Source organism: Oncorhynchus mykiss, chromosome 20 (genome assembly GCF_013265735.2).
Source record: "Oncorhynchus mykiss isolate Arlee chromosome 20, USDA_OmykA_1.1, whole genome shotgun sequence".
NCBI lineage: Eukaryota > Metazoa > Chordata > Actinopteri > Salmoniformes > Salmonidae > Oncorhynchus > Oncorhynchus mykiss.
The window spans coordinates 8,510,785-8,524,102 of NC_048584.1; the positions used below are offsets into that span (position 1 = coordinate 8,510,785).

The 13,318-nt window shown below is 42.7% G+C and overlaps 1 protein-coding gene across 2 annotated transcripts; it reads right to left on the reverse strand.

Annotated features, from left to right (window-relative positions):
* Positions 1-651: 651 nt before the first annotated feature.
* LOC110498921 (nuclear prelamin A recognition factor) lies at positions 652-13,254 on the reverse strand. Of its 2 annotated transcripts, none has more exons than XM_021575634.2 (11): positions 12,922-13,254; positions 11,374-11,457; positions 10,971-11,180; positions 10,313-10,445; positions 9,996-10,130; positions 9,361-9,479; positions 9,072-9,201; positions 5,004-5,076; positions 3,067-3,204; positions 2,729-2,886; positions 652-2,395 (listed from the first exon to the last, which is right to left on the reverse strand). In XM_021575634.2, exons 2-11 carry the CDS (start codon positions 11,428-11,430, stop codon positions 2,136-2,138), a joined length of 1,413 nt encoding a protein of 470 aa, XP_021431309.1. In that variant the 5' UTR covers positions 11,431-11,457; positions 12,922-13,254; the 3' UTR covers positions 652-2,135. The 2 variants fall into 2 exon arrangements, with proteins under 2 accessions (XP_021431309.1, XP_021431310.1); XM_021575635.2 differs by having other exon boundaries at positions 11,374-11,445; positions 12,922-13,224.
* Between the last annotated feature and the right edge of the window lie 64 nt (positions 13,255-13,318).

The following is a 13,318-nucleotide window of genomic DNA, read 5'->3' on the forward strand; positions in this document are numbered from 1 at the left end:
AAAATAAACTAAACCAGACTTTCCTGATTCCCAAAATAGAATACACACTGTACAAGAAAGAGGGGAGAAAGAGGGTAGATCTGGGCCCTGCTCCAATATCCAGCCACAGCAGCATACTATTTACAGGTTTACTGCCATCCTCTGGTTGCATTTTTATTTCAATATATACACACTCACAGACATCGTCACTCCAACACAAACACTCACTCCATCATTTGCTCACTCACACATAATATGCACATACATTTTATACTGACTCTACACACCCACTCACGTGCAAGCTGCAGCTACGCTGTTCATCTTATATCCTGTTGCCTATTCCCCTTACCCCTACACATATCTACCTCAATCACACCAGCAAATATGGTATTGGATCTGATTTTTTTAATATTTCCTGTATATTCAACTGTCCTTGTGACATTAAAATGTGCAACTATAGTTTACAGGGGTGAAAGAGCCCTAGCCTGCACTCCTAAAATGCAACCTTTGCATCACTTTATTTTTGTCAGAACAGAGGTGGATGATTTGTTGGGTTTTCCACACATTTTCAAAATTCTAGGATCTAGAGTCTATAGCATTCTAGAGAGAGAGAGAGACAGGCTAAGGGATATATTCTCAGTCCCATTTCAGAATTTATTCAAATCAGACTGATTTCCAGGTTAGAATTGTTTTAATGCTCATCAATCAATACGACACAGACACTATATGGTCAAATAAAACAATAACCTTAAAAGGGCCAATCTGTGATTGGTACATTCACTTTTGGACTTGTAAATGGATTGATGTGTACCCAATAACGATTGAAAAATATAACTTAGAAATGCCTCATGCTTAGATCAACTGTTGTACCCCATCAGAACCCTAAATATGAGCTTGTTTTATTAATTTGTTTGTAAACAATGTGAATATGGAAAAAAAAAGTGTTATTCACTGTGTATTCATTCCTTGTGTCACTAATTCTATGTTTTATATCTTTAACTCTGCATTGTTGGAAAAGGACACGTAAGTAAGCATTTCACTGTTTGTCTACACCTGTTGTTTACGAAGCATTTGGCTAATAACATTTGATTTGTTATGGTTAAAACTATCATTTTTAAATCATAAATGGTCAGTCTCTCTCCAGGTCCCTCTTGAAAAAGAGATGTTATCTCAATGGGGAAAAAAAACCTGTATTAATAAAGGCTAAACAAAATACAAATAAATGAAAAAGTCTCAATAGCTTTGTCTATGAATTTGAGAGTGGTTATATTTCTCCATCCCTATCCCACAGCCATTTACCAAATTGATTGCAGTGATTATTACATGGATGAACACACGCAATGCAAATGGCAGTCACAACAGCACTATCAGCATTATTAGTGAGAAGATCTAGCATTTTCAATCAATTGATTGATCATTTTGGAATCACAGGAGACAAAACAACATGTACATTTCACAGTTGAAACAAGTACACCTGGTTTTATGTTGAACATTTTGGGTATTTTTACCCCTCTGAAATGCAATACTACTAAGGCATCTAGATCTTCTTACAGGCTTAACATTCAGTACATGTTAACAGGACACATTTGTGTGAGTTTTTCAGCTTCATCCCCTTGGATCGAATACTATTCCTCCCAGGGTTACTGCTCCTTTGGCTGGCAGATGAAATGTTGTCCATCCTGCAAATGTGTCCCTCTGGATTAAATGTTGTGGTCCGTCACATAATTGATTTGCGCTGGAATCTAGCCCACATATTTGGCACTAGCGTCCTTTTCCCATATCTTTGTTTCCCCCTCCATGGTGTGAGAGCACAGTGGACCAGCCTCCACAGCAGTCTAGAGCAGTGAAACAGATGGAACAACAGCACCACCTTGTGGCATATTGAAGTCCAGAATTAAGTCTTTCTGGGATATACTGGTCCAGTCTTTTCCATAGATTATTCTTTAGGCGGGGTGCAAAAGACCACAAAAGCAACATCCTGGTCCTCTGGCCGTCCCCACCTATACAATGGTACCTATGGGAAGCATTGTAATGGTCCTTAGAAAAGAAAGGGTCAGTGTCCTGATTACCCCTCATATTGGGCTTTTGGATGTTGAGGTGTGTTGGAGTTTTCTGTGTGTGTGCGTGTGTGTGTACGAGAGGTGTGTGTGTCTCTCTCACCACTGTATGTGCGGGGGCTTTGTGTGTGTCAGTGTCTGGCTGGGGCTCTGCTGTGTGTACTGTGTGTGTAGGAGTGTGTTGGCGTGCGTGGAGTCCTGTCCCTCCAGCCAGTCCTGGTAGAGAAAGTGTAGGCCAGGGTTGGTGTCAGGCAGCCTGACTGGTAGACTGCTGTAGGCCTCCTCCATCTGCTGAACCAAGGCTTTGTCCACCCGGCCTCCTGTCTCTCCTTGCGCCTGCCCACGACCACTCACACAACCTGGGGAGAGAGAGGGAAGAGAATAGAAGAGGGGGAGAGAGAGAGAAGATGGGAGAATGAAGGGTCAACATTCATTGGGACAATAAAGATCACACTAAATTACTACTGAGGTTTCTACATGAATTCAGCTTCCTCAGTTACATTTTTTACACTTGCAACGGTGGATTTAAGTTCAATGGCAGCCTAGTCTGGGGTTACTCAATTGTACAAAAAAAATGATTTGTGCAAGAATTTCTAACACAGGTTTTCACAATTGCCTCGTCGCATTTACCCAAAACCAAATCAGAACTAGGAAGTAGATGTGACTGACAGGTGGCTGGGCCAATGGGTTACCTCCGGGGCAGGAGAGCACTTCCACCAATTGGTAGGGGACGTGTCCTTTCCTCATGCGGTGGACCAGGGTCTGGATGTTCCTGAAGCCGTACACGGATGCAAACTGTAGCAGCACCTCCCCATCCCGCTCCAGACACACCTCCTGAAAGTCACGGTTCCTAGAGGGAGGGAGGGGGGAGACAGAATGAGAGGGATATTTAAACTCAAGTCCTCTTTTACAGCTTGCTTCCTCTACCCCCTTTCCTACCCCTCTCTGCTCTCATCCTTCCCTCTCCATCTTTCTCAGTTCAAGGTCTTCAACTTCTCTCTCTGTCCCAGTCATCCCTCTCACAACTTACCTGAGAGTCTTGTATGTGATCTCCTCTACATCCAGACTAAACAGTTCAGAAGCAGCATATTTGAAGATGTGTTCCAGGAAGCCCTCCGATCCTCTGCCCTGGTGTCTCACCAAGGCTGGATCCCCCGCCTCACCCAGGCTAACATGGAGACGAAGAAGAACGTGACACACTGAACCGAACACACAGAAATAGACTCACAGACACACACATAATAATAATAATAATAAACTATTTGTTTAGGGCTTTCAATACAAGTAAAAACGTACTTCATATCATAAAATAACAAAACAGAAGTGCTAACAAAGAAACAAAATATAGATTATTCAGTTGTTAGCAATTTTCAGCCAATCTCCAAACTTCCATTCTTGAGCAAGATTCTGGAGAAATTGGTTTTCAAATAGCTAAAAGAGTTGAGTGCCAACAGTATTTTTCTCTTGGTCCTTGTACTCTTAGATTTAAGTACTGCATTAGACACTGTTGACCATGATGTCCTTCTGGACAGACTGGAGAGGTGAGTTGGCCTCTCCGGTCCACTTCTAAATTGGTGTAGGACCTATTTAACCGGTTGAGAGTTTGTCACCCTTGGTGAACATAACTCAGAGAGAATATCACATATCACATGTGGCGTACCAAGGTTAGATTTTGAGTCCGGTACTGTTCAGTTTATATATATATATATGTTACCCCTTGGCAGCATTATCAGAAAGCATGGATTTTCACTGCTTCGCACACAATACACAGCTTTACATTTCTGTGTCACCAGAGGAATTTAGCTCCGTGGATAAACGATTAGACTGCATTAGTGATTGAAAATACTTCCTCCAGCTAAATCAAGACAGAGGTAATTATTGTTGGAGCCAAAGCACAGAGAGATAATGATTTTTTAATTCACTAAGCAAGTCAGTTAAGAACAAATTGTTATTTACAACGACGGCCTACCCCGGCCAAACTCCCAATCACGGCCGGACGTAATACAGCCTGGAATCGAATCAGGGACTGTAGTGACGCCTCTTGCACCGAAATGCCGTGCCTTAGACCTCTGCACCACTCGGGAGCCCGCACTCTACCAGGTAAAAAACCTAGGTGTAATTTTAGATTCTGAACTCAATTTTGAATCCCACATTAGGAATGTGACCAAAATAGCTTTTACCACAGTGCCATGGTGCAGCCATTTCTCTTTCAGGCTGATACAGAGAGACTCATCAATGCTTTTATTGCAAGCAGGCGTGACTACTGTAATGCTCTCCTGTTTGGTCTACCCAAGAAAGCCATTGGCCCTCTGAAAACATACAGAATTCTGCAGCACGGGTACTGACCAGACGGAGAGCACACATTACACCGGTTTTAAGGTCTCTGCATTGGCTGCCTGTGAGTTTTAGAATTCATTTTAAGATTCTTCTATTGGTTTTTAAATCAATCCACGATTGTGCAACTCAATACATGTCAGACATGCTTTTAAGTTATGTACCCAGTAGGTCCCTCAGTTCCTCTGGCACTGGTCTTTTAACTATCACAAAGCCTGGGACAAAGAGGCATGGAGGCAGCCTTTAGTTATTATGTCCCCAGCCTCTGGAATAGCCTGAGGGGGGCTGAAACTGTGGACATATATAAAAGAGATCTTAAAACACATCTTTTTAGCTTTGCTTTTCCTTAGGGTGCTTTTTAGTTGTTCAGTTTGTGTCTTTCTTTTGTTTAATGTTTGTTGTGTAGTAAAACATTTCAGCTTTTATTCATTTATTATTTTATTTGTTGATTCTTATAAAGCACATTGCATTGCATTCCATGTCTGAAATGTGCTGTATAAATAAAGCTTGATTTGATTTCATTGATTAGGAGGAAGGACACACACACACCACCGCTTCACTGAGCAATGAACCCCACATTGAGCAATGACACAAACTTCCTGATAAGAGGCCAGTGAAAAGTGAAACACTCACACGTGGTCTAGAGGGACGGAGTCTAGGTCTGCTAGTGACACCTTCATCTGCTCCATCATGTGGAACACCTCCCCTGGAACACACACACGGATTTACAGTCTTACATTAAACAATGGACAAATTATAAAACCTACAGGTTTACAGTATAAACACGAATGACATCCCTCACTGTCTGATGTTTCTCAATTTCTGGGGATAGAGAAGGGGTAATGAAGTGGGTCTAGGTATAGGAGACAGGGAATTGAAAGAATAGCTGGCATCGAGGCATCTTGTGTGAGAGGAGGAGGCTGGAAATGCTGAAAGGAAGAAAATAGATAGATAGATAGATAGATAGATAGATAGATAGATAGATAGATAGAGAGAGAGAGAGAGATGAAGCAGATAGACATACCTCTCCCTGTCTGAGTCTGTAATAGTAACATGTTTCAAGCAGACCACCATAGTGTTCTTGGGCACAGGGACTAAGGTAACCTGCCTAAATGACTACCGACCCGTAGCACTCACCACTGTAGCCATGAAATGCATTGAAAGGCTGGTCATGGCTCACATCAACACCATTATCCCAGAAACCCTATACCCACTCCAATTTGCATACCGCACCAACAGATGATGCAATCTCTATTGTACTCCACACTGCCCTTTCACACCTGGAAAAAAGGAACACCTACGTGAGAATGCTATTCATTGACTACAGCTCAGCGTTCAACACTATAGTGCTCTCAAAGCTCATCACTAAGCTAAGGAACCTGGGACTAAACACCTCCCTCTGTAACTGGATCCTGGACTTCCTGACGGCCCGCCCCCCAGGTGGTAAGGGTAGGTAGCAACACATCCTCCATGCTGATCCTCAACACGGGGGCCCCTCAGGGGTGTGTGCTCAGTCCCCTCCTGTACTCCCTGTTCACTCATATTTCAAACACCAACATTAAGATTGCTGATGACAACAGTGGTAGGCCTGATCACCGACAACGATGAGAGAGCCTATAGGGAGGAGGTCAAAGACCTGACCGTGTGGTGCAAGGGCAACAACCTCTCCCTCAACCTGATCAAGACAAAGGAGATGATTGTGGACTACAGGAAAAGGAGTACCAAGCATGCCCCCATTCTCATTGACAGGGCTGCAGTGGAGCAGGTTGAGAGCTTCAAGATCCTTGGCGTTCACATCACCAACAAACTAACATAGTCCAAGCACACCAAGACAGTCGTGAAGAGGGTACGACAAAATCTATATCCCCTTAGAAGACTGAAAAGATTTGGCATGGGTCCTCAGATCCTCAAAAGGTTTTACAGCTGCACCATCGAGAGCATCTTAACGGGTTGCATCACTGCCTGGTATGGCAATTGCTTGGCCTCTGACCACAGGGCGTGTATGGCCCAGTACATCACCGGGGCCAAACTTCCTGCCATCCAGGACCTCTATACCAGGCAGTGTCAGAGGAAGGCCCTAAAAATTGTCAAGGTCTCCAGCCACCCTAGTCATAGACTGTTCTCTCTGCTACCGCACGGCAAGCGGTACCGGAGTGTCAAGTCTAGGTCCAAGAGGCTTCTAAACAGCTTCTACCCCCAAGCCAAAAGACTCCTGAACATCAAATAGCAACCCAGACTATTTTCATTGCCCCCACCCACTCTTCTACACTGCTGCTGCTACTCTCTGTTATTATCTATGCATAGTCACTTTAATAACTCTACCTACATGTACATATTACCTCGACACCGGTGCCCCCCACATTGACTCTGTACCGGTACCCCCTGTATATAGCCTCGCTATTGTTATTTACTGCTGCTCTTTAATCATTTGTTATTCTTATCTCTTCAACAAGTTGTAGGTATTTTCTTAAAACTGCATTTTTGGTTAAGGGCTTGTAAGTAAGCATTTCACGGTGTTGTATTCGGCACGTATTCGGCACGTGACAAAACATTTTTTTTATACAGTGCCTTCAGAAAGTATTCAAAACATTTGACTTTTTCCACATTTTGTTGTGTTACAACCTGAATTTAAAATGTATTAAAATTGAGATTTTGCGTCACTGGCCTACACACAAACCTCATAATGTCAAAGTGGAATGTTTGTTTGTTTTTTTTGGGAGGGGGGGATTACGGGGCGGCAGGGTAGCCTAGTGGTTAGAGCGTTGGACTAGTAACCGAAAGGTTGCAAGTTCAAATCCCTGAGCTGACAAGGTACAAATCTGTCGTTCTGCCCCTAACCCACTGTTCCTAGGCCGTCATTGAAAATAAGAATTTGTTCTTAACTGACTTGCCTAGTTAAATAAAGGTAAAATAAAATAAAAAATAAATAAAATTACAGGGACTTCTCAGGGACTTCACCGTGAGGCCAATGGGGCCACGAGGCCAGTTTAATGGCTGTGATGGGGAAAAAAACAGGATGAAAAGAAGAAAGCCTGTACAGAATAAAATATATTCCAAAACATGCATCCTGTTTGCAATAAGGCACTAAAGTAAAACTTCAAAAAATGTGGCAAAGAATTTGTTAACTTTATGTCCTGAATACAAAACGTTATGTCTGGGGCAAATCCACACAACACGTCACCGAGTAGCACTCCTCATATTTTTAAGCATGGTTGTTAAGCTGCATCATGTTATGGGTCTGCTTGTCAACAAAAATATGATTCAGACCCTTTACTCAGTACATCTGTATTTGGGGAGTTTCTCCCATTCTTCTCTACAGATCCTCTCAAGCTCTGTCAGTTTGGATGGGGAGCGTCCCTGCACATCCATTTTCAGGTCTCTCCAGAGATGTTCGATCAGGTTCAAGTCCGGTCTCTGGCTGGGCCACTCAAAGACATAGAGACTTGTCCCGAAGCTACTCCGTTGTCCTGTTGGAAGGTGAACCTTCACCCCAGTCTGAGGTCCTGAGCACTCTGCAGCAGGTTTTCATCAAGGATCTCTCTGTACTTTGCTCCATTCATCTTTCCCTCGATCCGGACTAGTCTCCCAGTCCCTGTCGCTGAAAAATATCCCCACAGCATGATGCTGCCACCACCATGCTTCACCATAGGGATGGTGCCAGGTTTCCTCCAGGTTTCCGCTTGGCATTCAAGACAAAGAGTTCAATCTTGGTTTCATCAGACCAGAGAATCTCATTTCTCATGGTCTGAGAGTCTTTAGGTGCCTTTTGGCAAACTCCAAGCGGGCTGTCATGTGCCTTTTACTGAGAAGTGGCTTCTGGCCCCTCTACCATAAAGGCCTGATTGGTGGAATGCTGCAGAGATGGTTGTCTTTCTGGAAGGTTCTCCCATCTCCACAGAGGAACTCTGGAGCGCTGTCAGAGTGACCATTGGGTTTTTGGTCACCTCCCTGACCAAGGCCCTTCTCCCCGATTGCTCAGTTTGGCCAGGTGGCCAGCTCTAGGAAGAGTCTTGGTGGTTCCAAACTTTTTCCATTTAAGAATGATGGAGGCTATTGTGTTCTTGGGGACCTTCAATGCTGCAGAAATGTTTTGGTACCCCTCCCCAGATATGATCCTCGACACAATCCTGTCTCTGAGCTCTACAGGCAATTCCTTTGATATCATGGCTTGCAGCACTGTCAAATGTGGGACCTTATTAGACAGGTGTGTGCCTTTCCAAATCATGTCCATCAATTGAATTCATCACAGGTGGACTCCAATCAAGTTTTAGAAACAAATCAAGGATGATAAATGGAAAGAGGATGTACCTCAGCTCATTTTCAAGTCTCATAGAAAAGGGTCTGAATACTTATGTAAATAATGTATTTATGTTTTTAGTTTTTGCTAAATTTGCAAACATTAAAAAAAAACTGTTTTCATATTGTTATTTTGGGGTATTGTGTGTTATTTTATCAATTTTGGAATAAGGCTGTAACGTAATAAAATGTGGAAAAAGTCAAGGGGTCTGAATACTTTCCGAATGCACATTAGCGTTTTATTTGTCATAATTATTTTTACAAAAAAAGTTGTCATTATTCTTCCACTTTGACAGAGTATTTTGTGTAGACTGTTGACACAAAAAAAAGACAAATCCATTTTAATCCCAGAAAATTTGGAAAAAGTCAAGGGGTGTAGAGGTAGAGGTAATGAGAGCATAGTACCGGATGTGAGGACACAGTCCACGTCTCTGCTCTCCAGGAGACTGTTGTAGAACTCCTCTCGCACTGCCTCCAGTTTCTTATCAAAGCATGGAGCCACCATAATATGGTAAAGCTTGTCTGGGCTCAGCTTCTACAAACACAAAGCAGACACCACTATTCACCTGCTGTGTGAGATGAGTAACATGGTTAAAACACATGAATAGTGTGGCATCAATCACTATTCACATGTTCTCATGAATTTCATTTAATTGTATGGGATGGGTTGTTACGACACACAAATATCGCTGACCTGTTGTTTGGTGAAATAGTCTTTGACCAGACAGCCCATGATCTGTTGAGGAGACCTGGCCGTACAGATGTGAGGAGTGACCAGACTGCCCAGAACACGCTCAGCGTACCGGATCCACCCTGAACAGAAATAGAATAATAAAATTGACTTGAGTCCTAAGCTTATGGTTTTATTATCTAAAGGGATGGGGTCAGAGAAAGGTGTAGAGCGAGCAAGACTGAAACTGAAAAAAAGAGAACGAGTACACGAGAGAGCGTAAGTAAGCATTTCACGGTAAGGTCTACACCCGTTGTATTCGGTGCATGTGACAAAAACAATTTGATTTGAATGAGAGAGCAGGAGAGGGAGGGCGACTCCCCTCCTGAAAGGCCTATCTCCAGGGAAGGGAGTGGTGTGAGGCTGTGTCTGTATCTCTCTCTCCCAGCCCGGCTCCGCTATCTCTACTTTCAAATAGGAGCTAGGTCCAACCCTTAATACCCGTACCTTAATAATGCCACACATCCCTCAAACAGCACACACAAATGTTAAACTGAAACACAACAGAGCTGCTTAATATTTTATACTCAGGTTGTGGTGTGTGTGTGTGCGCGCAGAGGGAAAGAGGGGGAGGAACAAGGAGATTGTGTAAATATTACCTGGACAGGAGGAGGTGAACATGGGTAGGGCCTGGCTATCATGGTGCCTCCTGCTGTACCTCTGGACAAAGTCTCTCTGGCTCTCCAGAATACTGAAGCCTGCTGCTAGAGTGGTATCAAAGACATACTGCACTCCTACAGACAGAGAGAGAAGAGAGAAGAAGGGAAGAGAATGATTCATCTGTTATGGTAGATGCCAACGAATGTACCTCTCTCTCTCTCTCTCTCTCTCTCTCTCATATCTTTGAGGAAACTACAGGGCTTGTCTGGAATTCCCAGTCAACACAGAGACATAGATACTGTACATGCTCACTTACCCAGGCTCTTGAGGAAGCCACAGAGCTTGCGTGTGGCCTCGGGAATGTCCAGACCGTACTTGACAGCGAAGAAAGGCAGAGACTGGGGACAGACTGACACCACCAGGACCTGGTGTTTAGACACATCACACTTCTGCAATGACAAAAAGAGGGAGAGAGGGACTTGTCAAACATTGGCCGAGAAGAGAGAGACCATTTACCTGGCATCAACACTGAATGCCCCATACATTTCAGTGAAGTGAAATAAAACAATCAGTCTGCATCAGTCTGCATGCCAGGCAAAGAGACCAGCAATAACAACCCACATTAAAACAAATCTGGCATGAGGTCATCTGGAAACTAAGTACAGCAAAGATAACACAATTGCTCCCCTTTCCTCTCAGACAGTATATACCCTTGTCTCTTTAGCTACTATTGAAGCCTTGACATCATAAAGCCTCTCAGATCTCCACAAGTGATTAGGGAGGCTAATCATGTGAGGTTTCCAGGTTTGTACTCATTAGTGACCACCTCAGCAAAAACCTTTTGAAACGTAAAAGGGAAAACATCAGTTCTTATTAGATAAGTTCAAATAGTCCCTCCCCGTTTCAGTCCGTTTTCTTCCATTTGGTGCCTATTGAATACGACCAAGGTAGCCTGGTCAGTGGTCCAGTAGTACCTTGTTGAGACCCAGGACGCGGGCCACCTCCTCCAGGTTCTGTTGGGAGATCTTTAGGCTCTCCTCCTCGGACACACAGCCCTCACAGGACAGACAGGCACTCAGCAACACCTGCTGCTTGAGGAGATGGGAGGAGGCAGGGACCTCTCCGTTGGCTACATCTTCCTCCGGAAGGGAGCTACGGTCTTCATCACTCGGCTTCTTGTTGCACTGGAAATTACCAATCAACCAAAAAAATCTATAAATTAATCAATGTTAGAATTGGACACAATATATGTTTGACTGTAACGTGCAAAAAGTAATGACCTCAAACAACTTGGTCAGATACGACTGGATGGACAATTTCAGTTGCAGAGACACTTGCACACTGCACAGTGAAACCGCAAACATTCCATGGGCTTACCTGTTTAGTGCAATTCTCACACTTCTCCTTGCGTCTTCTGATGTTCTCTTCTGACATTTTTCTGTGAAATGGCTGTGGGTTGGACTTCACACAAACACAGGATCAGTAAGCCATCCAACTCTGGAATAGACCTGGACCTGCACAACACTTCTACACATTTTCCTTGGACAACTGTGGTGTCAACTACTCTACGATCCAAACTAAAATGCTAGTATTTGTGTGTGGGTGTGTGACTCAACTCCACCCAACTTCTACATCATTAGCCCTGTCCTAACCAATCAGGATCATTCTTCTTATCTCAACAGCAGCATATAATAAAGATGGTAAACTGCAGACAAAACAGCTTCCATATCACAACAAAGCATACATAATTGCACCAAGTGTTTCAATAGGCAGGCAATAAAGCTTTATTTGTATAGGCTATGCCATGATAACTATTATGTTGACGGAGAGCCAAAGAATGGACCCAAACCATCTGTGTGTGTCCTCCGAGAAGACTACTGTATTCAAAATGGGCTTACATAGTATACAGTAAATAAAGACACAAATAATCATAAATTATTATTATACATCATTCATCATCATAATTTATATAATAAATGCTAAATAAAGGCTGAAGCCTCTGTTAGAACATATAGGCCTATTATCAGGACCCAATATAAACAGCAATTTATTTAGCTATTTATATCCTGGTAAGAGTTAATTATCTATGATTATGCTTTAAATCTCTAAACAGTAATTGGGGGGAGAAAAACATTCCTTGCTTGGCAACAAATGTGCAATGTCTGGCATGGCTCAGATAACCTATGACGCCTATACCAGGCTCCATCATCAGCCATTAAATGTATTAGTTAAGAATGGTTCTCTTAATAAAGGCTGATAGTGTATTTCGGTTTGTTTATCCAGGTCGCTCTCTTCTTGTACATGAATCCATCCACATGTAAGGAGATGAACAATTAATTGACCAACTGTGTGGAAAAACAAACATTCAATGTCGAAAGTCTTGGCTTTGTCCCTTCAAAATGTGGTATTTCTAATAAGATGAGAGGTGCACCTAAATATTTTTGCACAATGTGTACCCCTCCAAAACAATGGTGTCAATGTTAACAGAAATTGATGAGAAGTGTGCATTCTCCAATGATGAACCGGAAACACTGACACATTTGTTTTACAGATGTTCGTACACTATTCGATTTCGGAGAGATATGGAGGAGTACATACCGAGTAAAACTGGTCACTTTATTGATACTTTGAACTCTTTGAAATGTAGAACTAACGTCATGATTTTGGTCAACGTTATATCCACAAAACCATATAAAATAAAAATAAATAAAAAAAACCCTGCTTTAACGTGTTTTTGATATAATTTGTTTTAATTGAGTCTTAAAATACTAAATAATAAGAAAATATTATCTAAAGTCCATTATTATAACGAATTATCTTGTTATGTTTTGTGTGTCTTTCACGTTCTTGGCAATTATTGAACTCAATGACATCCGATTTTCCCGTATTTATTACATCACTGCACGCACTCACTCACTCACTCACCGGTTGGACGTTTTCTACTAGTCTGACTTTATACAAATAACTTCAGACACCTTTCAAGCTGTTTCGTAAAGGAGAAAGGGGGAGTTTGAGCCAGGGTAATATGTAGCGATGTTTACTCAGCAATATCTGAAGCGATTACGATACCACTGAAAGGCTATAATGGACAATATGCGACTCCGCGATGGTTTCTGTCACAAGACCGTCTGATGTAGAAATGAGTCGGGGGTTCCAGACCGGTTTTCCAGGCGGCTTGACATCAGAATTCGTGAACATTGAACTATAAAAGAACATGAGTGAATCCATTGAGCCCCGGTCAATCAAGGGCGCATGCGTAACCCGGTTCCCTTTGGGTGCGTCACGCGCCACACTTTTGGTGTAAATCAATGACTATATTCTA